At 39.9% G+C, this 25578-nt stretch overlaps 6 protein-coding genes across 13 annotated transcripts; 3 read left to right on the forward strand and 3 right to left on the reverse strand.

The window, feature by feature from the left end:
- The first annotated feature begins 207 nt into the window (after nt 1-207).
- Nucleotides 208-1920, forward strand: LOC135588449 (cytochrome P450 94B3-like). Its single transcript, XM_065080581.1, has one exon. It carries the CDS (start codon nt 215-217, stop codon nt 1781-1783), a length of 1569 nt encoding a protein of 522 aa, XP_064936653.1. The 5' UTR covers nt 208-214; the 3' UTR covers nt 1784-1920.
- A 2246-nt stretch (nt 1921-4166) lies between these two features.
- LOC135588452 (autophagy-related protein 101-like) lies at nt 4167-7517 on the reverse strand. Its single transcript, XM_065080583.1, has 8 exons — nt 7312-7517; nt 7087-7123; nt 5910-5995; nt 5300-5395; nt 5025-5184; nt 4775-4937; nt 4550-4649; nt 4167-4437 (listed from the first exon to the last, which is right to left on the reverse strand). Exons 1-7 carry the CDS (start codon nt 7342-7344, stop codon nt 4568-4570), a joined length of 657 nt encoding a protein of 218 aa, XP_064936655.1. The 5' UTR covers nt 7345-7517; the 3' UTR covers nt 4167-4437; nt 4550-4567.
- A 1382-nt stretch (nt 7518-8899) lies between these two features.
- Nucleotides 8900-10868, forward strand: LOC135588450 (uncharacterized). The gene has a single exon (XM_065080582.1). It carries the CDS (start codon nt 9381-9383, stop codon nt 10503-10505), a length of 1125 nt encoding a protein of 374 aa, XP_064936654.1. The 5' UTR covers nt 8900-9380; the 3' UTR covers nt 10506-10868.
- A 1442-nt stretch (nt 10869-12310) lies between these two features.
- Nucleotides 12311-18105, reverse strand: LOC103996037 (probable magnesium transporter NIPA2). Its single transcript, XM_009416835.3, has 9 exons — nt 17574-18105; nt 17263-17475; nt 16967-17023; nt 15157-15247; nt 14912-15072; nt 14579-14706; nt 14362-14499; nt 13412-13504; nt 12311-12883 (listed from the first exon to the last, which is right to left on the reverse strand). Exons 2-9 carry the CDS (start codon nt 17387-17389, stop codon nt 12725-12727), a joined length of 954 nt encoding a protein of 317 aa, XP_009415110.2. The 5' UTR covers nt 17390-17475; nt 17574-18105; the 3' UTR covers nt 12311-12724.
- A 1071-nt stretch (nt 18106-19176) lies between these two features.
- LOC103996474 (uncharacterized) lies at nt 19177-22926 on the forward strand. 8 transcript variants are annotated; one of them, XR_010476270.1, is made up of 5 exons: nt 19177-19615; nt 19736-19801; nt 21002-21406; nt 21581-21650; nt 21982-22926. XR_010476270.1 is itself a non-coding variant. In XM_018830037.2 (3 exons), the coding sequence occupies exons 1-3, from the start codon at nt 19467-19469 to the stop codon at nt 21057-21059; spliced, it is 273 nt and encodes a 90-aa protein (XP_018685582.2). In that variant the 5' UTR covers nt 19177-19466; the 3' UTR covers nt 21060-21427. The 8 variants fall into 8 exon arrangements, 1 of the variants encoding a protein (XP_018685582.2); XR_010476271.1 differs by having other exon boundaries at nt 22452-22926; XR_010476272.1 differs by having other exon boundaries at nt 21002-21236; nt 22452-22926.
- A 540-nt stretch (nt 22927-23466) lies between these two features.
- Nucleotides 23467-25351, reverse strand: LOC103996035 (heat stress transcription factor A-5). The gene is made up of 2 exons (XM_018829724.2): nt 25012-25351; nt 23467-24822 (listed from the first exon to the last, which is right to left on the reverse strand). Exons 1-2 carry the CDS (start codon nt 25240-25242, stop codon nt 23776-23778), a joined length of 1278 nt encoding a protein of 425 aa, XP_018685269.2. The 5' UTR covers nt 25243-25351; the 3' UTR covers nt 23467-23775.
- Between the last annotated feature and the right edge of the window lie 227 nt (nt 25352-25578).

Genomic DNA, 25578 nt, shown 5'->3' on the forward strand with positions numbered 1-25578 from the left:
TACTTCAATCCTAATTAAGATTAACCCAAGCCATTTTATCATGGCAATATTAGTATTATTTGCCTACTACTTGATAACGGATATGCATTGTTGCTACATTTTTCGGCACGTGCTCAATTGCACACCACACCTTTCCCTTTCCCCCATATAAATTCCAACAGTCCCTACTTGCTTCCGACCCCTCTCTCTCTCTCTCTCTCTCGCTCTCTCTCTTATGTCTATCTCTGTTTCTCTCCCCAGTGAAAACCCTTATCTGTTATTGTTCAGCTTCTGCAATCATTTGCCATCTCCTCCGATGCCACCCCTTCCGCTACTGCTCTTTTGTTTCTTCTTTGTCTTCTTCCTGATATTGCACCGATTGGTCCTGAGACTGTCGGCCGCTGGCACCGTTCCTTCGTGCCACGGTCCCAAAGTGCACCCCGTCATTGGATCGTTGCTTCCGTTCTATAAGAACAGGCACAGGCTATTGGATTGGTACACGGAGATGCTCAAGGCATCGCCGAACCTGACCTTCGTCATGTGGCGCCTCGGTGCTCGTCGGATCGTCGTCACTGCCAACCCCGAGAATCTGGAGCACATGCTCAAGACCAACTTCCCTAACTATCCCAAGGGCAAGCCCTTCACCGACATCCTCGGCGACTTCCTCGGGCGCGGCATCTTGAGCGCCGACGGTGACCTCTGGCACATGCAGCGCAAGCTCGCGAGCCACGAGTTCAGCGCCCGATCCCTGCGTGAATTCGTCGTTAATGTTCTGGAGCGCGAGGTCGGCGAGAGACTGCTACCCATCCTGTCGTCCGCGTGCGCCGACCGGCGGGTGGTCGACATGCAGGACTTGCTCCGCCGCTTCGCCTTCGACACCGTGTGCAAGATCTCGTTCGGCACAGACCCCGGCCTCCTCGACCCCTCGCTGCCCGAGTCGGCCCTCGCCGGTGCCTTCGAGGTGGCCTCGGCGATCAGCGCAAAGCGAGGGGCTGCGCCGGTCTTCGTGGTCTGGAAGGCGAAGCGCGCGCTCGGCGTCGGCTCCGAGCGTCAGCTCCGAGCCGCGGTGAAACTGATCCATGCATCCATCATGGAGGTAATTCGGAGGAGGAAGGCGACGCTGGAGAATGGCACACAGCACAAAGACCTCCTGTCGAGGCTCATCACCGGAGGCCACGAGGAAGAGGTGATCCGCGACATGGTCATCAGCTTCGTGATGGCGGGGAGGGACACGACGTCGGCGGCTCTGACATGGTTCTTCTGGCTCGTGTCAAGCCACCCCGAGGTCGAAGCAGAGCTGGTCAAAGAAGCGAAACGAGCCAAGGGACGATCGGACTTACATGCGCTCAAAGACATGAAAACGTTGGAAGCCTGCCTCTGCGAGAGCATGAGGCTGTACCCGCCGGTGGTGTGGGACTCTAAGCACGCGGTAAGCGACGACGTGCTGCCCGACGGGACGCGGATCAGGGGAGGCGATCGGGTGACGTACTTCCCCTACGGCATGGGGAGGATGGAGAGGCTCTGGGGGGAGAACTGCCTGGATTTCGATCACAGGAGGTGGTTGTCGGAGAGCGGGGAGGTGGTGCGAGAGTCGCCGTTCAAGTTCCCAGTCTTCCAAGCCGGGCCAAGGATCTGTCTGGGGAAGGAGATGGCCTTTCTCAAGATGAAGTACATTGCGGCGGCTGTGCTCCGAGAGTTCGCGCTGAGGAGGGTGGAGGGTGAGCGACAGAAGCCAACGTTGGTCCCGATGCTCACCGCGCACATGGCTGGTGGCCTACAAATGGTGGTAGACAGCAGGAAATAATTGGGATAATCCCCGTGTCAATAATTTCTCAAGAATATATACATATATATATATATATATATATATATATATATATATATATATATATATATATATATATATATATTTCCCGAATCCAATCCAAAGACCATTTTACACGATTTATCCCAAACGCCGCCTCACCGCAAACAGATTTAACCTCTCAATGGGCCTATCATCGCTCATTCTGTCAAAAGGCCAACCAGAAACCATATAGTTATAATAGAGAGATTACACTTGGATAACACTGAAATGAGCAACTTGATATTTTTCATCATCATCCCGAGCTCGAGGAGCTCAAAATCACCAGAAGGTCTTTTTATGTTTTTGTGGCATGCTTTTTTCGTGCACAGGCCATTGTTGTGGAGACAAGGACGGAGACTGCTGAACCGCTGACACTTTATCCGACACCCCGCTGTCTGATTCCGTGGGAAGGACGCCTGAATAAGCTCGGTGATATTGATATGGATAGACATGTGGAGTAAGCAAATCAACATTAGGTGTTGTTGATTAGGAGTAACGATGATCAATTCCAGTTGCAGTTTGTGAGCGTTTAATTTACTCTATTCCAATATATTAATGCTAAGAATGATACTCCATGAGGTCCAATATATTAATGCTAAGAATGATACTCCATGAGGAGACAAATGTATATCTATCAGGCATGGAATTATTTGCACACCAAGTGTTTTATCTGATGTATTAGACTCCTTGCCAATTTGGTGTCAGGCAAGTCAGCTACGAAGCCTTCAACCACTAACTCAACAGTGCCAAAAGCAATGACAGGTCTGAAGTAAATAAGACATTGAAGATGAAGACCACTGCTACCGGCGCGATGCACACACAGGATTGATATTTCTTAAAGTCAACATCAAAAGCATGCATCCCCACTCGCTTGCGTCAGCTAAATGGCATACTTCGATTTCAATGGAATTGGGATGTCTGTGGTCCTTTTGAGTTGTAAGTGTGTTTGATGCGGCTCCTTCTATTTCTTTTATTATTCATCATATATCAGTACCAAGATAGAGGATTTCAATAACTTGCAAAGATGGGGATCATACGATTTGTGCTATACATGACTATTTATCTATCACAACCGTGTAGGGTATCCAGGCACAGGAAATGGGTTGGAAGTGGACAACCTGATATCTCCAACTCTTGTATCAGAGCTGGCACACTGTTCAAGCTAAATGCTTGTGTTCTCGGCCCCATCCTGCCTGCAGAATATGTTCTGATCTTATCTTCACAAACAAGGAGTGAGCTGGGAGGTGATGGCTTCCATTTTAGGGCACATGTTAAATACCACCTCTGCTGACTAGTTTGCTCCCCATGATGGTGGACCATTGCACGTTCTTCCCTTTTTGGAATGACTATTGAGACAGGAAAATTGTTGAAGAAATAGTTCATGTTACAAAAGGTGTAGATGCTATAGCTCAGGCACATTGCTCACAGTTGATCCGTGTGGCTTGCGGTGAAGGGAACACATACTGGAGGTCATGGCAGAGAAGGAGGGATATGTTCTCTGTGTGTTTGTGTTTGGCCTTCTCTATTCTGGGACTGGTCAAACTTGACAGGGATACTGGGGAGAAAGATAAAGCAAAGAGAAGAAGATTCTATCTTTGATGGGAGACAAGTTGAACTCCAGAGAGTCATATCCCATTTAGCATGAATGGGGGAACTGAATCCAGTCATGTCATTCAATGGCATCTTGGGTATTCTTTTCCCTTCTTTGATGATGAAGATGCAAGAGAAAGGATTGCACTAATCGAACCAGAAAGTATTGGCAGTACCCGTGACCAAGTTTTGGGGTAATGCAAAACATTCTAATGCAATCACTAAACTAGAAGAAGATTCATCCGATGGACATTAGAACAAATGTTTTCATTCGTTACATATGGATACATCTAAGTGACAAATTACTCGCTCTCTTTTGTTTCACTTCAATAGGGATAAATAGTACATTTTAAAGTAACATGCATTAGTTTTAGATAGTGCAGCAGATCCCACATGGCGGAGGGACCCAAGGGATGCACCTAGGATGCCTTTAACTGCCCAACCAAGCGAACAGCAACAACTATCTTGTATATATCTCCACTGAGATGATTTTTACTAGATCCAATAAAATATTCAAATTCGTACATGCCAAGAATGAGCTATGTTTATTGTAGATTACTGTCATCTACCACTGCAGGAGTGTTGATCACTAGCCAATACTCAATTGTAGAATATGAAAATTACAGGTTGCAGACCTGATGCAAGTTCAGTGAGAGAATAGAAGCACATAACATGGCCAGTTAAAGAACCCTATTTGGTGCACGAAAAGTCATACTTAAACTTGCAGAAGAAACAAGTTAAGAGCAATATGAAACACAGCGAGCAACCGAGACAGAAGAATGAACATTTGAGCAAAAGTATGTAGCGCATATCATGATATAACTTGTTAGCCACATTTTAAGTTGGCATTGATACTCACACTGAAGTGCAGGAGCAATTGTAGTCTGCCATGATGCCTTAGATGTAGTTCAGGAAACTGCAACAAATGATGAGGATTTAATAGGCCTGTCCAAGGGTTATGTACAAGATCAATGGACAAAATGCCCCTTCTCTTCAGCTTCATTCACCACCTGAGTATAAACCTGGTTCAGAGAAGTAGTTGATATTAATTTACCATGACATTTTAAGCAGCAATGGTTTCTGTAACATGAATAAACATTTTTAGAAATGAAAGGATGACTGTATGCAACTTACGCCTGCATAATTTTAAAGTCAACTGAGCATGGAAGGATGTCCAGTCTGCAGCATCCTCTTAAGCACATCAGCATGCCAACCAAAAGAGGAGTCTGATGAACTGTGGAACATGTTGAGAAAAGGTGTTACCTGGAGATCGAGTTGTGTAGAATCTAATTCACTTAATGCACTAAATCAAGCATTGTGGCTACTAGGACATAGAGAATGGTGTCCGGACAAAGCAACCTTGGAGTTGAGATCTCAAATGGAAATGATATAATCTCAGAGTTTTGTACAGTTGGAATGTGGTCTTTTTTCTCATCAGCAAATCTTATAATTTGAAACAAGACTTCACATAATGATGACTCTAAGGCAGCATGTCTCGAACTGCTCTCTTCAGATGCATTTTCTAAGATAATAAGATATATAGAAGGTTAGATTATCAAATAATAAAATAATGATAAAATTGGCAAATTCAGAGAAAGAGCCTTACTACCTCCAGTGCTTACGGGTGCTTTGGTATAATGAGATTTACCATGAGATTTAGGGTTTAACACATGTAAATTGATGTACCACTGCTCCCAATAAAGGTGCTCAATTTTGTTCCCAAACCATGTTGCATGCTTGTTTTTGACCTCGTAAAAAGATAAGCATACCTGCACCAGCAAAAATTTCATGAACGTATCAGCCTAAAAAAAATGAAAATAGAGTCCTAGCATCATCTGTGAACCGTAAGTACCGATAGGTATCTGATAATATAAAAGCATAAACCTGGCCTTTTCTGTTTGGATGTTTCTCTACCCAACCAATGAACTGGTCAATCTTTTCATCTATCTTCTTTTCAATCTCATGATCTCCACAACGAACCTGCAAGAAAGCTTCAGGATAAGATGGCTATAACAGAAACATAAACGCAAAACAAAGAACTTCAACGGAGACAAAAGCAATGCAAATCACAATTAAGCAACAGACTGGCAGTCTTTTACAGGTCAAACGCAAACCATAAACTAACAGCACACTTTATAAAGAAGCAACACACCAAACAGCACCAAGGCATGCCCAATTTTCTTGGTTGTCAAGTCAATAATAATGCATGCCAAAACTTGTGGATTGACTGTTAGCTACAGAATCGGGTCATGTGCATAAAGAGAAGGTCATGACAACTTGGACTGATAAACTATGGATAATTGGATATATGCTACCTAGTTAAGAAAGGGTGTCCAATGATGATGCCCCATTATGACACCATACACAACAAAAATTGAAAGAAAGCAAACATAAAGAAATAAATCCAAATGGGACACTGTATGCAACAACATATGCCAGATATGGTTACAACTCAACAGCTTAAGTAGCTTCTGTTATAAGGCAAACAACTTACATAGGTGAGCTCGAAGTGTTCACACTCAACATCATTGGGCCGAACAAGTCCTAATGCTCTATGGAAGATAATTGTATGCAATATGCCTGCAAAAAAGGAACTGATAAATATATGCAGAGGTGTCCAACAATCAGCAACAGATAAAGACAACTGCTGAAGATCAAAGGTCACAGGCAGTATACGCACTATAACCACATGGTCTGGAATGCTAAAGCAGTTCCAGCATTTGTTTCAGAAGTTCAGAAAAAAATATACATGATAAAGAAGGCATAAGCAAAACTAGAGATTAAAAATAGTTTACGCCACTTTGATTCAAAGAAAATTTGTAGAAAGTTTATTCCATGATGAAATGCTTCAAGTAAAAATAAATAAACAAAAAATAGTATGTTTACAATTTTCCTTTTTTTATATTTGGAGTGCAGGAAAATCTAAAGTTGTGTTAATTTTGGAAAAGTGAGCTTAAAAACAGCGAAACCATGGACTGAAGAATTTAGCCTTATATTTTCCTTGCAAAATCGGAAAACTAAATTGTATATTTATGACATGGCACCACATAAACTTCTATATGAATGATAAATTCGTGTGACCATGTCAAATTGAAAATCTCATGGATAAAAAACGTAAATTTTCATATAGCGTACGGGTCGAGCACTTTCATATCTTTGCTATTAACCATTTTTTTACCATTGCATTGTTTTTTCGCTCACTTTAAAATCTTTAGTTTCCCAAGAAATCTAGAAAGTAACTTTGATATTCTCAAATACAAAAGAATTCTTACCTAAATCATTGAAATGACACCGAATTTTCCTTTAATTGCACGTATATGCAAGTGCTAGACCTTCCTAAGCTATAACAATTTACATTTTACCCTTTTTCTCTCACGAAACTAGGAATCTGGCAAAGTCAGACCAACTTATCATTCGTATCGAGGTGCGCACATGAACTATAAGTCAGCATTGCATAAGTTGTTGGCATTTGTAGCACGTGTTGTGCAGCATGACATCTACATACAGGGGCATCTACGATGCATCAGCAAAAAAAACAGCTACGGTGAGAAAGCCACTACATGGTAATCAGCTGATTGTACAAGACTAACAATCGTAAAAGACAAATGCTACACATCCTAATCATAGTCATGCAAATTCCACTGTTTAACATAAGCAATAATTGAACTTACAACGCAGCACATCTTGTATCTCTGTCGGCACCACCACCTGGTATTAATGATCGAAGAATAGTCAACAAGAAATTAAAGCGATAGCTACTAAGCACCCCTGAAATTACACGAAGAAGAGGAAAGAAACGAGGATCGGTATATGCGAACCTACTCGAAGCTACTCGAGAATGAGGTTAGGAATGAAACGAACAAGGGCCAAAAGGATTTCGGAAAATAGGGTCTCACCAGTTCCTTGAGTTGGCAGGTTTCGCAGTTCATGGAACCTCCCCTTCGCGACACGCAAAGGGATCGAGATCGGAGGAAAGAACAGTGGCGGAAGGATCAGAAAGATGGGATTTCGGTGGTGGCGCAGGTGGCGATTCTAGGGTTGCAGAAGGGCGAGCGAGAGGAGAAAGCGGAGAGGCCGTCGACGGTGAGAAGGGAAAAATAATGGCTATTGTTATAAAGGGTTTATTAGGCCTAATAACCCATTTCCATGACACAAATCCGACCCGATAATATGGATCGGAATCCTCAATCCGCTAAATGGCCTAATTATTTACCCGCTTTTGGATCCTTAGAACTCGACCCGTTAGATGGTTGAGTTACTAATGGGTCCCAAATTCATAAAGGACGGGAATCACAAAATCCGAATGTATCACTGAATTATATATGGTTGATTTATTGAAGGCGAAATGACTCAGTTTTACTTTTACATATATTTGTACTTAATCTCAGTAATTCAATTTATTATAATAATAAAAACATTAAGACTATTTTTAATATATATATATATAGCTCAAACTACTAATATTAATTACAATTAAAAGTAATTAACCTCAATTTTCTCTTTATATGTTTGTTAACACAAGGAATGTAGATGGGGAGATTTAATCTTAATGGAATTAGAACATAAATCATAATATAACATATGTTAATGATCTCATATAATTGTGACAACCTAATGGATTTGACTAGGTTTCTTTATAATCTTAGTAGTTATACTACTATTCTTTTCCAAAAAAATAAAAATAAAAATGTACTTTGTCACTTAATTATGATATGTTGAAGCAATAAAGTTTAATTATGAGACTGAATTAGGGACATATGAATCAATATCAGTAGAGCTAATTTTTCTTTACCTACCTTTATATTTTATCTAGGACATGAATTTTCTTCAAACATGATAAGCAAATGGATATCTTGCTGCTTTAGGTTGGTAGAAAAAGTATGTCATCTTTGAGATTGGATACCTTGTTTCATGAAACACAATATGTGACAGTGATCCCTTCTGCAGCAAGAAAACAAAAGGGAGAGAGAGAAAGGAGAGGGAGAGGAAAAGGAAGATTGATGGTGAAAGCTTTTGTGTAAGTACATTGAATCCTCTTTTAGACTGTTTATTTAGCAATTCCATACATAATTTTTTAATCCTACAAAGTATCTTCTTGCATATAATAGATTGAATTCCTTTGGCAGTGAATTGCTTTCTTAGTGAGTGTTGCATGTAACAATCATCTTCAAAAGATGTGCAAGTGAAATCTAACAATCAATCTGATCATTCATTAAAGTGCTAAAGAAGATTGTAAAGTCAGTAATGCAGCATGCTGACACTGAGAACTGATACAGAGGATGCATCAATAAGCAAGCATTATTGGGAACCCAGAGAGGGAGGGAGGTTAAGGAGAAGGTGGTTGCAGTAATGGAGGAATGATCTCAAGCATCTAATCCCACAAAAAGTGGAGGACATGTAGGGTCACATGTGAGTCCTAAAGGAAGAGCAAAGGACTCCCCACAGAAAGTATATGCATGAGCTCAAGGACAAAGCCACTACAGTGAGCCAACCTCAATGATGGTCATGTGCATGTGCTTCCAACAAGCACTTTTACACACACGCACATACACTCTGATCTCTCATCTTCTCTCTACTCCATCCTCTTGTTTAGCAGCCACTAAGCCAGGCATTTAGATAGATGAGTCTCAAAAATGTTATGATCTTCTTTCCTAATTCCACCCTTATTATCTTTAGCAATCACTGTGATTCCTGCAATGGCCAAATCTGAGGAGGCAGAAAAAGAAACTGTGGCCATGTTCACATCACTATCCCTGTGGAGGATTGATCTTTGGTAGCTTTTTCCTGTCACACCAAAACTACACCCCACAAGGAATACAAGGAAACACCAGCAATTATCTTTTGATCTCTCTATTCTTCTTCTTCTTCTTCTTCTTCTCGCCTCCATTTCTGCTTTCTTCCCCACCAAACTCCAAAACAAAGGTAAGAGAAAGAAGAAGAAGAAGAAGAAGAAGAAGAAGAAGGCATGTCCAAGTTATGGACTTCTTGCAATGCCGGTCTCCTTCTGGCCATCCTCTTGGATGACTTCCTCTCCTTCTGCACCTTCTTGACCTCTCATCCATTGCATTTGGCCTACCTGCTCTTCTTCTTTCCTTACCTTGCCCAATTACTCTCATTCCTCTCTCCTCTCCTCCTCTCCACTGTAGTCCTCCTCTTGGTTCTCCTTACCATCTCCCCCTACCTCGATGAGGCGCCCCCTGCGGCGCCACCCGAGTTCGTCGGTAAAACTTGCTGCATTGTCCTCAGCATTCTAAAGGACAACCTCCATGGCAATGGGAGGATCGACCTGTTAGACCAATTTGCGTCGATAATTCTCTCATCGATCGATGATGCCAGTCCAAGCTCGCAGGAGAGTGCCGCGCAAGCACTGTTCGGCGAGTTCTTTGAGGATGCTTGTTCAGATCCAGAACCAGAGGAGAAGTGTTTGGCTTCTGCTGTTGGGGGCGGAGGAAGCAGTTTGGAGGAGACTCCTACTGATGTCGCTTTGGGCATTTCCGCCACAGATGGTGAGCACCAGGTAGCCAATTCTGGGACCGGAATCCAATGCAGGGCAACTGAAGCACAAGCAAAAGGAATGCCGAATGCTCGAGAGGTCCTTGGCTCACATCGGGAGTTCGCAGAGCCCAAGCGGGACGAAGACAGAGCAGAGCATCTAACAGAATCTATGACCATCGAGAGGCTTCAGAGTTATGGATCGATAAGGAAGGAAAAAGAGTGGAAGAGGACGCTGGCTTGCAAGCTGTACGAGGAACGAATGACGTACAAGCTGTGCAAGGAACGAAAGGTGGCGGAAGGTGGCGAAGAGATGGATCTACTCTGGGAGGCTTACGAGGCCAATGCTAGTGAGACTGATACCAAGAAGAAGGAGAAGAAAGCAAGGAGAGTGGAGCTTGAAGAAGAGGAAGAGGAAGAGGAAGAGGACGAGGAAGAGGAAGCAACAACTGGGCAATTGTGCTGCCTTCAAGCATTGAAGCTATCAGCTGGAAAGATGAATCTGGGAATGGGGAAACGAAATCTGATGAAGATATCTAAAGTTCTGAAAGGAATGAGGATGTTCCATGTGGGTAGTAGAAAGAGCACCAAAGCATAAAATCTAGCTCAGAAGAAATAATTTGTGAAGACTGTAAAAAGGAGGCACAGTTATGAGAATCTCACTCTCACTCTCACTCTCTCTCTCTCTCTCTAAAAAAGATCTGATTGCACTTTGAAGCAGCATCCACAGTCTGCTACTGATGGTTCTTGCCTGCAATTCATCTGTGTTCTAGTGATCCTCACTTGAAGGTGCTGTGGAGTTTGTAAAAAGGAAGTATAGTCATAGAATGCCATTTCTCTCTACACAAGATTTTGGTTGCTCTTAGAAATGGTACCTAAGTCTGTTGCTGATGTTTCCTTATGCAATTCATCTGTGTTCCAGAAATGCTCTCTTTCATGAGATATTGTCATTGCCAACTTTTTTTTTTGTACTTTTTTAGATGTAATGCAGTATGGAATAACATCTTAAAATTTCCTGAGACATCAAACGAAAAATAACAGGTAAAGATTTTGACTGTCGATAGAAAGATTCGCAAATAAAACTACTCTTATCGGATATTAGAATTCCGTAAACAGGTGAATAAGGAGACAGGAATCTCAAGAACAGGTGACCAAAGTAAAAAAAAAAATTGGAGAAAAGATCTCTTTCTGGATGAGTTTTTTTGGTAAATCTATGTGTGAATGAGACTAATAACTGTTAACCATGAATTGAGAAGTCATCAAAATCATCTCCCTCTTCTATTGTCAAATGGCTTGTGAACATTAAGAGAGTACCAGTTGATGTTCTTTAGCTTATGTATTCTTGATTCTTAATCACAATACAACAAGATTGCATACCTCATCGATAGTAACAATTGACACAGTTGCCCAAAAAATTTCTGATCAAGGACAACCTTGTCCAGAAATGATTGATGCCCATGGCACCACCAACCACCCACATGAGTACTCTCTCTCTCTCTCTCTCTCTCTCTCTCTCTCTCTGTGTGTGTACATATATATAACCTATCTATCTCCAGCCATCATGCATTGTCTCTTAGGAAGCATCAGATACCAGCTTTAACTACGTGATTATAGGACATCAAAGTGACTAGCTACCAGAATAGGTCACCTTTTCACCTCTCTCTCTCTATGTCTAGGGAGGGATAAAAGACAGTCCAAGGTCCAGCACTTTCCACCATCATTGCCCTGCTTCATTTCTCTTGGTCCCTGATCTCTTAATCAGCAAACCACAACTTTTTTCAGTACTAGCTAAATGGGTGACTTAGCCCTCAGTTTGACTTCATCCCCTTTGGACATTTCCTCATGAAAACTAAAGCTGCAGTCCTACTTATAGAAGCATTATGGGAACAGCTTTACTACTAACCAAACAACCTCAATGTTGGAGCAGGACAGTTGGTGTCTAATGGCTATCAATGTCTTCCCCCTGCTCTATTGTTTGATCATGAGGATGATTACCTATTACTAATTTCCACTGTTGAAGATGGGATACACAGAATACACCTTGGTAAGGACATGAACTGCAGCAGCAGCATCATCAATTGACAGCCATTGCCATCAATCCTTGCTTCATTGTGTCTCCACAGTAGGAGCAGATTTAATGCTTTTACAGAAGATCCAATGAGGTTCACCGTTGACTATACAGACTAGCCAACCATTACATCATACTTAAGATAAGGATCTTTTTTCTGATAAATCACCACTTTCCAATCTATTTGAGTAACCCGATTACAATATAAATAAATGACAGTGCAGGATTTAACACATTACTAATCTCTATTATTGTTATCATTTAATAGTATTTCATACCACAGAGAAAAAGAAGATCAACTATGTTCATGATAGTTCCATAAGTTAAACATCATAAAAGATGAAGTCCAAAATGGATTGACCTCAAACTAAAGATTGTAAAATAAAGGCTGGCAAATCATTTACTTCATTTTGCTCTATATAATCAGTTGCAAGATGTGCTTCACATGTACAAAAACATAAAATTACCTAATTACCGCAAAATTAGTATTAGTAATTCTTCTCTTCAAGATTCCTGTAGCCTGATAAATAATTCTCAGAAGGATTATCCTCGGACTTCCTTTTCTGCACAATTTATCTGGGAAACTTTGAAACTCACTTCCAGATATCATGATCTGAGTTCTTGGAAGTGTGCTTTCTGTTACATTTTGCTGGATTAACTTCACCAATAAGTCATGTGCGGAGGCACAAGGCTTGGAATCCGAACATGTGTCTGAAACGAAGCTGAGACTCAAGTATGATTGAATGCAGTTAGTGGTGTGAGAGTTCTGTCTCAGAAAATATAATTGGTTCTTTGTTCATAGAATTTCCCATGTCCTTTGTCTTATGAAGAAGAAAAGTTCCTGAAAGAATTGTAACAAACCCACAAAGCTCCGTAACAATCTGCGATGCATTCTGTGAAGCCCAGTCCTGGAAACAACAGAAATTAGGTAAAGCCTGGCTAATCTGTGCCCAAGGCAGCCATTTGTTAATGTCTGAAGTCTGAACTCTGTGAAGTGATTACTATATTTAAATGTCTAGAAAAAGCACTTCGTCAGAATATAATTAGCAAAAGGGTTAGCTAAAAGATGAAGAGATTTATTTAAAGGTGTCCACCTTTGTTCTTAAACAAGAGAGAATTTCAAACAAAACTGAGTTTGAGCTGTTCACAGACATGGAGCTATTATGGCAGCCCTATATATGAGTTTCGTCTCAAATACTGACATCAGTTTTTCCCTAAAAGTCAGTATAAAGTAGATGTCTCTAGAAAAAGAATTTGCAGTATAAGTCATATCAAGAAATAAGAACATAATAACAGATATAAGAAGTAGATGATTTTAACTCCATTGTTAACATGTCATTCATAAAACTCAGGTATCTTGATATGTAAAAGCCATTAGCATCAAATATAGGGACATTGAAACAAGGTTTAAATAAGTTTGTCTAGTAGATTTTTACCTTAAACATGATCATGCTAGCAAAGATAGTGAGAGTCGTGAACATCACATAGTAGACAGGAGAAATCACCGCAGTGTTGAAAGTGTCCAAAGCCTGCAAATCATAGGCATATCAGCATATCCTAGAACTTCAAAGCACTTAGAGAGATTAAAAACATACAAATGACTGCATAGTTTTCTAATCCTATCATTAACTATGCACGCATGGATGTCAAAAGTTAAATAAGATCCTTGTCACTCAAGTACAAACTCATAAACAAAAATAAATATAAGCATACGTATTCAAGCATGCCTTAGATAAATTGAGATTCCAACTGAAAATGAGAAATCCTTTTACAAAAGTACACTATTTTTTTTATCAGACAAAACTATAATTGGGCTTTCTAGTGGCAAAATGGTCTGGTTTGTCATCATCCACAAATGTCCAAGTACAACCTGGATTTTTTTCTATTATAAAATTTGCATTCTGGTAGTTGTTTCAGTTGAAACAGATAAAATCTTATTCATTTCAGTTCAATTTCAGTCAGGTCCAGGACCAAGTCATGGCTGAAGCTCACTTTCAGATGGTTTCTTAGAAACAGTTTTGTGATTTCAATAGAACAGCTTTAATCAAGTTCTGACAATTTCATAAAAAGTAACCGGGTTTAGCAAATATCAATTGGAAAGCTTTCCACAATGTGAAAAATTACATGAACTCCCACACTCTTCCAACCCATAGTTCTTGATCCTCAGAGATTTATTCCTATTAATCAAACAACAAAAAGAAATTTCATTAAGACCTCTTTAGTCTCTTGTAGATCCAAGTCTGTTAATACAAATGGAGATCGTGTTGAAGCCCGCATGTATATATAAACACATCGAAAAGATGAGAACAATATCCTTTTTTTTCCTAATCATCAGAAATTCTAAATGTACATAATGAATTGACTAGCATGAATACAGACAAGTTACCTTGTTCAGGTAGTTCAACTGCAGGAGACAACAAATTACCACAACAACTGTAAAGAACCAAGTCTGAACAAATACAAATTGGTTCATTCCAGAAAATGTGAGCTTCAAGGCAATGCCCAATGCTTTGACACTCATAACCTGTGTAAACAAACAAACAATAAAAAATGATTTTTCTTTTATTAAGATTGAATCTTGCTGCGAAGGTAGTTGAACATACCGTCAGAGAGCCCATCATTGAACAAATCCCAACATATACAACCATATGCGTTTGACCATAACGTGGAGCGAATCGGATAATTAGGACAAGTACCACAATGACAACTACACATGAATAAACAATGAACCCTGTAAAAACAAAATTCATTGGTCAGAATGTTACAGAAGTGATAAGAAATTACATGGCATGATGGAAACATGTGGACAAATTATACATCAGTGTCAGTTACGATTATGTTCGCACTGCTATAGTTCAAGTCTGCACTGGACATATCACTGTAGAAGATAAAAAGTTGATGTAGTTATTCCTAGTGGCAACTATTACTTTTGGTACCTGGTTCTGTAGCTAGGTTCCAAACTTGCTTCACTGACTCGATGTTTATCTCCTTTGGTGCATGTAGAACTATGCTTGTAGATCCCACAACACAAAGAATGCAACCAAGGACACCAAATACGTGCAGCTTTTCATCCAAAACAAAATGTGCTAGTACTGCACTGCATGAGAATAGATTTAAGGAGAAAGAGGGATCAAGCAATTATTGAGCATGGACGTATCTAACAGAGTAGTACGTGTGGTACCTGACTATAATACTCAAAGCTCCCAAAGGAGTAACAAGTATTGCTGGAGCAAATGCGTAAGCAGCAAAATTAGCTATCTCACCAACAATCACTGAAAGAAAAAGAAGCAAAGTAACACATCAAATTGAGCAAGAAATGAGAGATAAAAGAGCTCAAGAAGAACTAATTTTGACTGAGTAAGAACAGCGTTACAAATTTATCCCAGGACATGGCATAAAAGACAGAAACTTTTAATAAAAGGTGGCAATTATCAGTTTAAAGCTATAAGTGCTGTTCATCAGTATTGAACATCTCTATGGCAAAAGATGATTTGACAAGAGTTATATCAACTATTACGAAAATATTATGGTACACTGTATTTACAATCCCTCATATGGTTATAATTGTTATAGACAGGATAAACAAAAGATATCCTCCAGTTAGCAATGACCCTGTCAGGATAGAACTCAAAGGACAAGAAAATATTCCTGAGATGTTTTTACTTCTATCTACCCAATTACATCAGAAACGTATTATTAAAAGATAGGTAATATATTGCTAGAACCTACTAAATATAAATATCTACTACTGCAGATGAGATTTGGTCTCTAGACAATCAATGCTAATGCATAAATTGGGCAGTAAACTGGTTATTAGGATAATTTGATTCTATTTGATTTCAGGTTGCAGTAGTTGCGATTAAGCTACACTGGCCATGGAAAAAGGAAAACATGTGCAGCCCATTTAAGTTTGAGACAACCTGCTTAAACTTTGTTTATACTGAATAAGTTGATGCAACAAATACTAATAGTCTTTTCTTTAAACAAGCTATTATGTCTACAGAAACAAATAACATCGGCAAGGCATTGAATAATCTTACTTCAATTATCATTTATCACAGTATTGCTGCAGAGATGCTAATTGCTAAATAAAACATGACAAACAAGCTAAAATTAATGATCTAATTGATGAGAAAACACTAAATAATATTAAGAAAATAAAAATTGAAAATATTAAAATTTTATTATTGGTGTTCAGAATTGGCCTAAGCTTCAACAAAACCTTTTAGGTTTTGTATTGGGTATGACCTTTTATAAGTATAATGTCAAAGTCGAAGGGTATTATCCAATCAAGAACAAAAAAAACTTGATAAGAAGTACTGAAAATTGTCAGAAAACTTCAAACTAATCTAAAACAGACAAAAGAAAAAAAAGCTCCTTTTTCAGGTTCCACGGTATTAACTCATCTCATACCATTCTTTCTTTGTCCTCACCTTATCCTGTTCTCTTTAAGAAGTCCTCACCTTCCCCCTGTTAGTGGTGTCTGTAGTCTTCACATTTATCTTCATTTCTTCTTACATTGCTAGAATTCATCCCATTCCCTCTTCTTTCTCTTTCCCTACTATCTATCTATGCGTCTCTTTTTGTCGATATACATGCAAACACAAATACAACCATATTGATGATATTGTTTTAATATAAACATACTGATAAAATAAACTTTACAACAAAAGGAGCAGCCCATAGATATGGACTGCATCCTCCTGAAAGTTTAATGCACTGATAGTGCACTAATGGCTCTTTGCTCTATCCATGTTTCTATCGGGACCTAAAATTTGCACCAAAACAAATCAGCTTGTAAATTTCTACTAACACTTCAACAACTAAAATGATGGCAATACCTTTATCAGAAATGTTTATTACTTGTGAAAAGAACCAATACTATCACAAGTACTAATAGTATGGAACAAAAGAGAGGTGCAGAATTAAATAACCAGGAACGAAGAAAATGAGAAGAGTAAATGAAATGAAATACTCATAATGGAACTTACTGGTGATCATCCCAAGCCACCAAAAAGGCTCATATAAGTAGGAGAACCCTCCAGATCCTTAAAGAACAAAAACAACTGAATTACATGTTCAAGCTCATTGAAACTAATAATGCACTTTTGTTATCTCGAACTGTCAACTCCTGTGCTATCTGTATCCAAAAGATTAGGTTTTCTTAACCCCAAAGCATATTTTTAGCTACGCAAATCCATTATTTATACAAAAGAAGAAATTTGAAGACCAAAAATCATGATGCAAGGTAGCAGAACCAAAAGGAGATTTAGTAAAAGAGCACAACCTGCTCTGACACCGTACATCCCCGCCTTCTTCAAACCTATTTTCTTCACTATAAAGCTTGACCCGATGAAAACGCTCGAGGAGAGTGCCAGCGCAAAGCCCCGAATGTTATCAGCAGACATGGCCATTGCAGAAGCCTGAATTCCAACGCACCAAACAGCACGAACAAAAGAACCAAAATGTTGCCGAGTGTCTCCACGTAAAACACAAGGTCCTTGGAACAGAGAACATATGTCGGGTTCCACAAAAAAGAACCGTCCTTATCTGATTTCCTTCACTAAGAAAACGGAAAAGGGTCGAAGCTTAATTTACCTTCGAACGACAAAATCGCATCAAACGCCCGTGTATGAAATGGGCTCTATGTTCTTCAAGCGATAGAAGATCACGAACATTGGGATGCACCAGAAACGATCCCTCCCATCTTCTCTCCGCAACAAGATAACAAAGATCGGAACCATATAGCGCTCCGGTTCAGGAACGGCTCAAACGCCTAACAAGCTGATCCGGAACGGTGCCAAGGATACGAACGTTCATGCTTGCCTCCACCAAAACCCGGAAACACAATGTCGCGATCCAGAAGAGCCGAAAGCAGGGGAAAAGGGCGATTTGGAGCTCATTTTCTGGGCAAGGAACCACATGACAAGATCCAAACTTTGGGATCGGAGACGCCTCGAGCGCACATCAAACGGATCAGGACGGCGCGACGGATTCGAATGCTTGGGATTTGGATTGTTGATAGCCCCCTTCGAAGGTCCGGAGCCCACACTATGTACCAACGAAATGACTCCCCTCCAAGATTTAAGAGGCGGATGGACGCTCCGAGCGCCGCGGGCCGTAACCTCACTCTCTCGCTCTCTCTCTCGTCTTCGATAACTAAATAGATCATTGTGATCTTACCTTGCATATTTGTCCTTCTAATAATTAAAAATAACATATTTACAACTTAATGATCTTACCTTGCATATTTGTCCTTATAATAAATAAAAATAACATATTTACTCCTTTAAACTTTATGACAAGTTTAGCCTCTCATTTTAAGTTTTTTTTCGGTATATATTCTTAATTATTAATTTTCTTATTTGGTATTTGATATTTTTATGTCTCTAATATTCTAAATGTCTTTGGTCCACTTCGTCTTCGTCTTCGCCTTCGTCTTACTTTCTATTCTTCTTGATTTTTTTTTCCTTTTTTTTCATGTTCAACCACGTAAAGATGATAGACCGCATGACAAAACATAGATGACAGGATGATGAGAAAGAATACTTAGGGTATTGAAGGAAAAAATGATATTTCAAGCGAAAAACCTAAAAATTCAAGGGTAGCTTTTAGAAAAATCCATTAAATTGCATAATATTCTATACTTCTAATATCTGAAAATATCATATTTATTATATTAAAATCTAATATAGTATGTATATATGTATATGTATCTTTATTTTAAGTATCTATCCTTTTAACATTAAAAAATAGCATATTTACCCCTTTAAAATTAATAATAATAATAATAATAGCATGTATATATATATATATATATATATATATATATATATATAATTTTAATAAAATCAGATTAATCACTAAAAAATTGAAATAATATTTAAATATTTAAATACTTAAAATGCCCCTTATCACTTTCTTCGATTCGTTCCTCATTTCCTTAATAGAAATTTTAATATAACACGAAAAAATATTCCAAGAACACATTTATATCTCTATAAAAAGATGAAAATCATCACAGTTTTATCCATAATTCCATAAGTTTTGAAGAGCTTATATGTAAAATAAATAAATTGAAGGAATCGATTAGCAAATTAGAGTCCTCAATAATTCAATTTTCATCATTTCTATTATATTTAATGGATAAATAAATAAGGTTTGAAGGACTTATACGTATATTAATAGTATGAAGGAATAAATTTGCAAATTAGAGCCCTCAAGGCAACATAAATACCCGACACAAAACAGGGCAAGGGAACCAATCAGAGGAGACGAGCGCAAGGAGAGTCCCCGGGCACGGCAACACCGCGCTCCGGTCAACCACCGCCCCCTCTCGGCGGTGGCAGTGGGACCTTCCGGTTGCCCCAGTGTCCGGGGGGCGGCGGGTGGCATCGGCTGTCCTCGTCCGCCTTCCGCACCCGCGCGGCTGTCGGGGAGGAGGCCAAGGCCCGGAGCAGCTTCGACGGCGTGAAGAAGGCGTGCAAGCAGATGGTCCGCAAGTACCATCGCGACGTGTCGCCGCCTGATTGTGCGGAGTACACCCGGCGGTTCATCGAGGTGCAGGAGGCCTATGAGACACTTTCGGACCCCCGCAGGGGTTGCGTCTCGCTTTCTCCACCGGGCGGCGGGTTGATGAGGTCGGTAATCTCGAGATAGGTTTTGGGTTCCCTGTCGGATTCAATCGCTTAAATTCGATTCCGATGTATGTGTAGTTTGTTCAAGTTGCTAACTTTTTTTTGACTTTTTACTCTTCTTAGATACCGTTTATTGTTGAACTCGAGGATTGTGGTCTTCCAGACACTTAAGTGTTTACTGAGAATTGAGTGAGTTGTGGTGTGAAATCTCTTCAAAGTTAGATCTTACTTGATAGCAAGATTGAAATGTTTGTGCTAAGTTATTCTAAGCATGTCGTATTATCTAGTTGATTGATTCTCTATTAGTTTCTTTAGGATTTAAATTCTAAATTTGTCTTCTTTTTGCCTAGATTGATATTATGTAAAGGTAGTGAAATTGCTACAATATTATGTTTCTTTTCTTTGGCTTATTGTTTATTTCGACTATCTTAGTGTTATGCTGTTTGGTGGAAAGTTTGTCATGAGAGCCCAGAATAGGTTTCACAATATTTCCTTTTGTACTCTTTAGGTGAATACCATGACATAGTTAAGCATCTTGAGCCTTGTCTCCAAAATCCCTCTTTGTTGTTACTTTGCCAGATGACTTTTCTTAACTTGGTTTTTATCAGGATTTCCATGTCTTCTTATAGTGTTTTATTTATTTATTTTGTATTTTGAGTTTTGTTTTTTCTATGTTCATCCTAATGGTTCTTAATTCTTCACATTAAAATTGCAAGTGTGGATAGTGGGAGTATAATCCAACATGATACTCATAAGATGGTTGTTCTTTTCCTTGCAAGATCTTTCCGGTTAATGATTAAAGAATCGTGTTTCGACCTAATGGTCAAAGCACTATTTTTCAAAGAAATTTTGTTTATCCAGTAATAGAGATACAAACATCACTATGTCGCTGGTTAACTGGTGATAAGGTAGCTATGTGGTTTCTGGTTTCCACTATGCTGAATATGGAAAATTAGATGATCAAAGTTACATTGTCAATCCCATTCCGAACATGTAACCCGCCTATTTATTGGATGACTTTTCATTTTCTCTTTCAAGTTTTTCATGCTTTCATTGTTCAAAGATTTTGCTTTCACAACTATATCTGAAACTTTTTTTTTCTTTTTGAGAGAACAGCGTTCTCTTATGCTTATTGTATTTGTTTTTCTTCACTTTGGAAAAACCTGTTTGCAACAAGGCCCTTCAAAATACACATGTAACCTCCTTGTTTTCATTTCCTGTGATGCTAAACCTGACAGGTACAGTTCATTTTGTCACTTCATGTAATTGATTTTCTTAAATTTTACAACTAGTAATCCTTGTTTCTAATCCTTACTGCTCTTCAATTAGTCCTTTGAGGGATTTTGTCATGTGTGTGCTATATGTTAAATCATAGTCATTTTCTATCAGGCACTGGAGGAGAGACCTGGTTGGAAAATCCATCAGCAAGATCAGCTTGCTGAGTTGAAAAGGAGGAGCGTGAATAAGGATTCAGGAGGCAACCTATCTTGGGGGGCTCGAGCGCGGAGACAAAGGGCTGAATCATAAGCTGAATGGGGACCATGTAATTGCAGTTGCAGATATCGTCTTACATATCAACTCGTTCTACGGTCTGACTTAATTGGCAAGGCTAATCTTATCCACGGTATAACCAATCTAATATCAATCCTGACATCATTCTGGTATAGTTGATACAGTGTTGGTGAAGAGGGAGGAAAGTTGAGTTGATGAAAATAAAGAAACCATATCTGCTCATCCAAAGAATGTACAGGAATGAGTGATGTAATATAATGCTGACAACAAATATAATCCAATGTAAATTCCATTTCCTCTCCATCTATGTGACTTCTCACAGACCAAGTCATCTGATTTGCTGGTTAACTTATGTTGAATTGATTTTTCAAGAATTAACAGCTTATCTAAGAATATTACTTTTGTTGGAAATGCTTGACACTGTGTGATGTGTGTTCTACTTTCCCCTTGGTGCAGGATATCAATTGGATCAAATCTGGAAGTCTTCTATCGAAACCAATTTCATGCACGATCAATATGAAACAGGGTACCTTTAATCAATTCAAGATATTTTGGTAGTTTTCAAATTACTAGTAGCTTATTTGATAGTTCCAGAAATGCCACTATTGGAGGTTAAATACTCAGAATAAATTCCTGCTTTTGAGTTTTGAGAGAGAATTTGATATGCATAACTTGAATCATGTGATTAATACCTTTAGAATCCTTCAAAACACACACAGGATGAACTACAATGGGATTTGCAGAATCTGACCCTAAATCTGTGCATTCTCCACTTTGCTTTTGTATCTATGTATGTCTCCTAAGGTTCTTTCTGATTGTTCTTCTGAAGAAGAAATTTTGGTTCATTGTACAAACAGGCAGCTTTACTTCAAGAACATGTCAGGTGATATTAGTAGTTGGATTAAATTTGCAGTAATATCCAACAAACAATTATATTCCTTGGAGACATGACATAACAATCTAAGCACTTCATGCTTATACTACAATGAGGAAGCTATTACAATCCAAGCAAAAAGGTGAGATTAAAGGCTTAGCTTCACACCTTGAATTGCAGCAGGTCTGGCCTCCCTTCTATGGGCTGTCACCCCTGCAGCCACTGATGATTTGACAGCCCCTGTTGTAGGGATTGGCCTTTGGGAAGACATGGCAGTTGTAGTAAGGGACACCAGGCTTGTTGCAAGGCACCACATCCCCCTTGAGAGCCTCATAGCTGATGTACTTCTTTTCAGTGACAGCCCACAACAGCCTCCTGCTTTCCTCCGAGCTCATCTCCATCTCCACCCCATGCTCCAGCAGGCACCCCTGACCTCTTCTTCTTCCACTGCAGGGCAGCTTCACCATCATCCCACTTGCAGTGGCTTGCTCTGGGAGGAGGAGGAGGAGAAGAAGAAGCAATGGCCAGAGGATCAGGCTCTTCTTCTCCACAGTGAAACCTGAGCTGAGCTTTGCCATCTCTTCTTCCTGGTTGTGAGATCTCAGAGTTGTGTTCTGTGTTCTCTCTCTTTCTGTGAGTGGAAGGCTTTAATGAGATGTCAGCTGTTCCACCTGCTTTGGCTTTGTGGCCAGTGAATAAAGAGCCAGCAACCAATTTCTTCACTTCACACTGTTGTAGTGGGAGGGTGAGGGGAATGTGTCATGGTGGTGGGCAAATGCATTAGAGGAATAGAATCTTCATCATGGATAGCAATTCCATATCCATAACTTTTTTTCATTCCCTTTTGAAATGTGCATAAAAAGGTTTGACTATAACTATGTAATATAGTTCAATTGTTTCTTTGATTGTCCAAAAGAAGAGTTGGTAAGACATCCTGTGCACACAAATCAGGTATTTACATATACCGTGCCACCATGAGTAAATCTACATTGGTGTTTCTAACTCATGTATTGTCACTGTTTTGTGGTTGTGAAAGAGTTAGTTCATGATTTTGATGTCACTCTAGCTGTGTGATTTCTTACAACACAGGGAAAGCTTGAAAGGGTGATTAGTGACCATCTCCAAATCTGTCATCCATTTATCGACATTTTTCACCGATGTTTCAGTAATATGATAAAAAAAAAAAATATATTTATTATAACTATGATTATATATGTATATGAAAATGATCATAATGAATAATTAGTTGATGGAACTGAGGCACAAATATAGTATAGCTCATGTTCAAGTTGATGGATCTGAGGAACATGGAGCTATTTGGATCTGCACCAACTCATGTTCACATTACAACTTTGCCCCTTTGTAGCCAGAAACAATCATCAATTTTGCTGATTAAACAAAAAATTAAATAAGAATGACTATTCACAGTGTGTTTCATATATTTCTCCCATTATATACAAAGACAAGATATATAAAGATGAATAATCGCATCTTCAACATGAGCATTGTCATCATAGGTTTAGAGTAACCACCACTATCCTTGCATTGAAGCACACCATTAGTTCATGTCAATCTGCAGTGAATGAAGCACTTATATTACAAAGACATGGTACAAGAGAAGCTGGTTCAGGAAGCTTGTAAGTTGCCACCATAAGGGCAAAGAGAAGTCCTAATTGCTCCACACTGCACACATATTGTCATTTCCTTGCATGCTTTCCTCGTTTTGCTCATCATAAAGATTTTGCCTCAGACGGGCACTTGCATCTTCTGCATCAGATCAACCTGGCCTTTCAGTCAGAAACTGCTGCCAGAACACATCATTCGCTGGTATATGAACTGCAGATGCTTCATTACTAGGTGGAACCTCTTGTGAGGAAACGACTTTGGCATCAGTAGACTGGGCCACCATACTTTGAATAGTCACGACTGGTATAGTAAGATCATTTTCTCTTGCTGTATTGGATGTTTTGAGATCAGTGGCATGAGCTGCCCCTTCATCCACCAAATCTGGAGTTCTACTTGAAAATTTACCACCATCTATTTCCATTGCAGATGATGCAAGTGTTAGACCTAAATGACAAGGAAAGAGCCCATCATCTTCATCAATTTCCCTAACAAAGACAGCATTCCTTATTGAACAAAGGGGTGCCCCTGTTCCACAGAGCTGCAATGTCTCAGGTGTGGAAGGGAGGCACTCCAGCTCCTGACCACAGTCATTATCTTCATTGGAGCTGTGAGTGACCACAGTTATCAGATTATCATCTGGAATACCTGAGCTCAACTCTAATTTTAGCTTCTCACAGAAGTCCTGATCGAGTATGTACCCCTTCTCGGGATTGGTAGAGGTATTACGATCAGCACGCAAGTTGTTCACCGAAGCCTGATTGCTGTAATCCAAATCTGGTGGTAATCTCCTCTTCTTATGGATGACCGAGATGTCCATCGACGAGGTTACCGCCATCTTCATGAGATTTGCCATAAGCTCAGGTTTCTGCAGTGCTCGCTGGACGAAAGCAAGAATTCTGAGATGCCGCTGCTCCATATCAGCCAACCTCCGCTCGAGATCGTCAATCTGGATCTCGGTTCCCGACTTCTGTTGCATGAACTTCTGGATAATATCCTCGAGGCCAGCTTTCTCCTGGTTGAGGCGCTCGATCGTGCCCTCTAGCGCAACCCTCTCGGCGTCAGCAAGCCCACCTCCCGGCGGATGGCTGTGGCTGTGGGTGGGCTTGCGGCGGTGAATTTTCTTGAGCAAGTGATTTTGACCCTTGACAAAGTCGTCGTTCGCGAACTCCCACCGCTCCGGATCGATCTTCTTGAATCCCTACACATCAAGATTCAATTTTGACTCCAAATCATGATCATTTTCTCCGAGGATAATCGACGACAAAGTATATCAACTCGAAGAACAATAACCCAAGATTCGATCTTGACATCGGACCTAAAACATCACACCCAAGAACCGGATTCCCAAAACAAAGCGAGAAGAAGGGCTGAAGTTTGGTTTCCTTACATATGTGTTGAGCTGGCGGACGAAGCTGGAGAAGTTGTTGTGCTTGAAGTACATCGGAAGCAGGCTGGTGACGAAGTCGATAGGGTTCCAGACCACAAAGCTCGCACCAGTGGAGCTCCAAGACACGATGGCATCGGTGGAGGCGTCGTCCACCATCTCGTACGTCTTCAGCAGGAAAGGCGCCGGACCGCCACCGCCTCCGTTACCTCCCACGGGGACGCCGCCGTCCATCTCTCTTCTAGGGTATTCCGGTGCTTTTGCGGATCGCCGATTGGGTGCGCAGGGAGAGCGAGCGAAGTCGCGGAGTCGTCAACGCGGGCGGGCTCGAGCGGACTCCTATTCTTCGGACGGCCGGTTTTATTACATAAAGCAAATTATATATCTAATTAAAGTAACATTTTGAATAATAAAAATAAAATGAGCAATTTTACGAATAAATTTGGATGTGAAAATATAAAGGATTCGTCGCACGGATACCTTCCGATGTGTTACGATCCGAATCAATCAATATATCGTACCGGTATAAACCTTTCATCCTACTCATATCATTACCATTCAAAATCGAAT

The sequence above is a fragment of the Musa acuminata genome, chromosome BXJ1-8, assembly GCF_036884655.1.
Source record: "Musa acuminata AAA Group cultivar baxijiao chromosome BXJ1-8, Cavendish_Baxijiao_AAA, whole genome shotgun sequence".
Taxonomy (NCBI): Eukaryota; Viridiplantae; Streptophyta; class Magnoliopsida; order Zingiberales; family Musaceae; genus Musa; species Musa acuminata.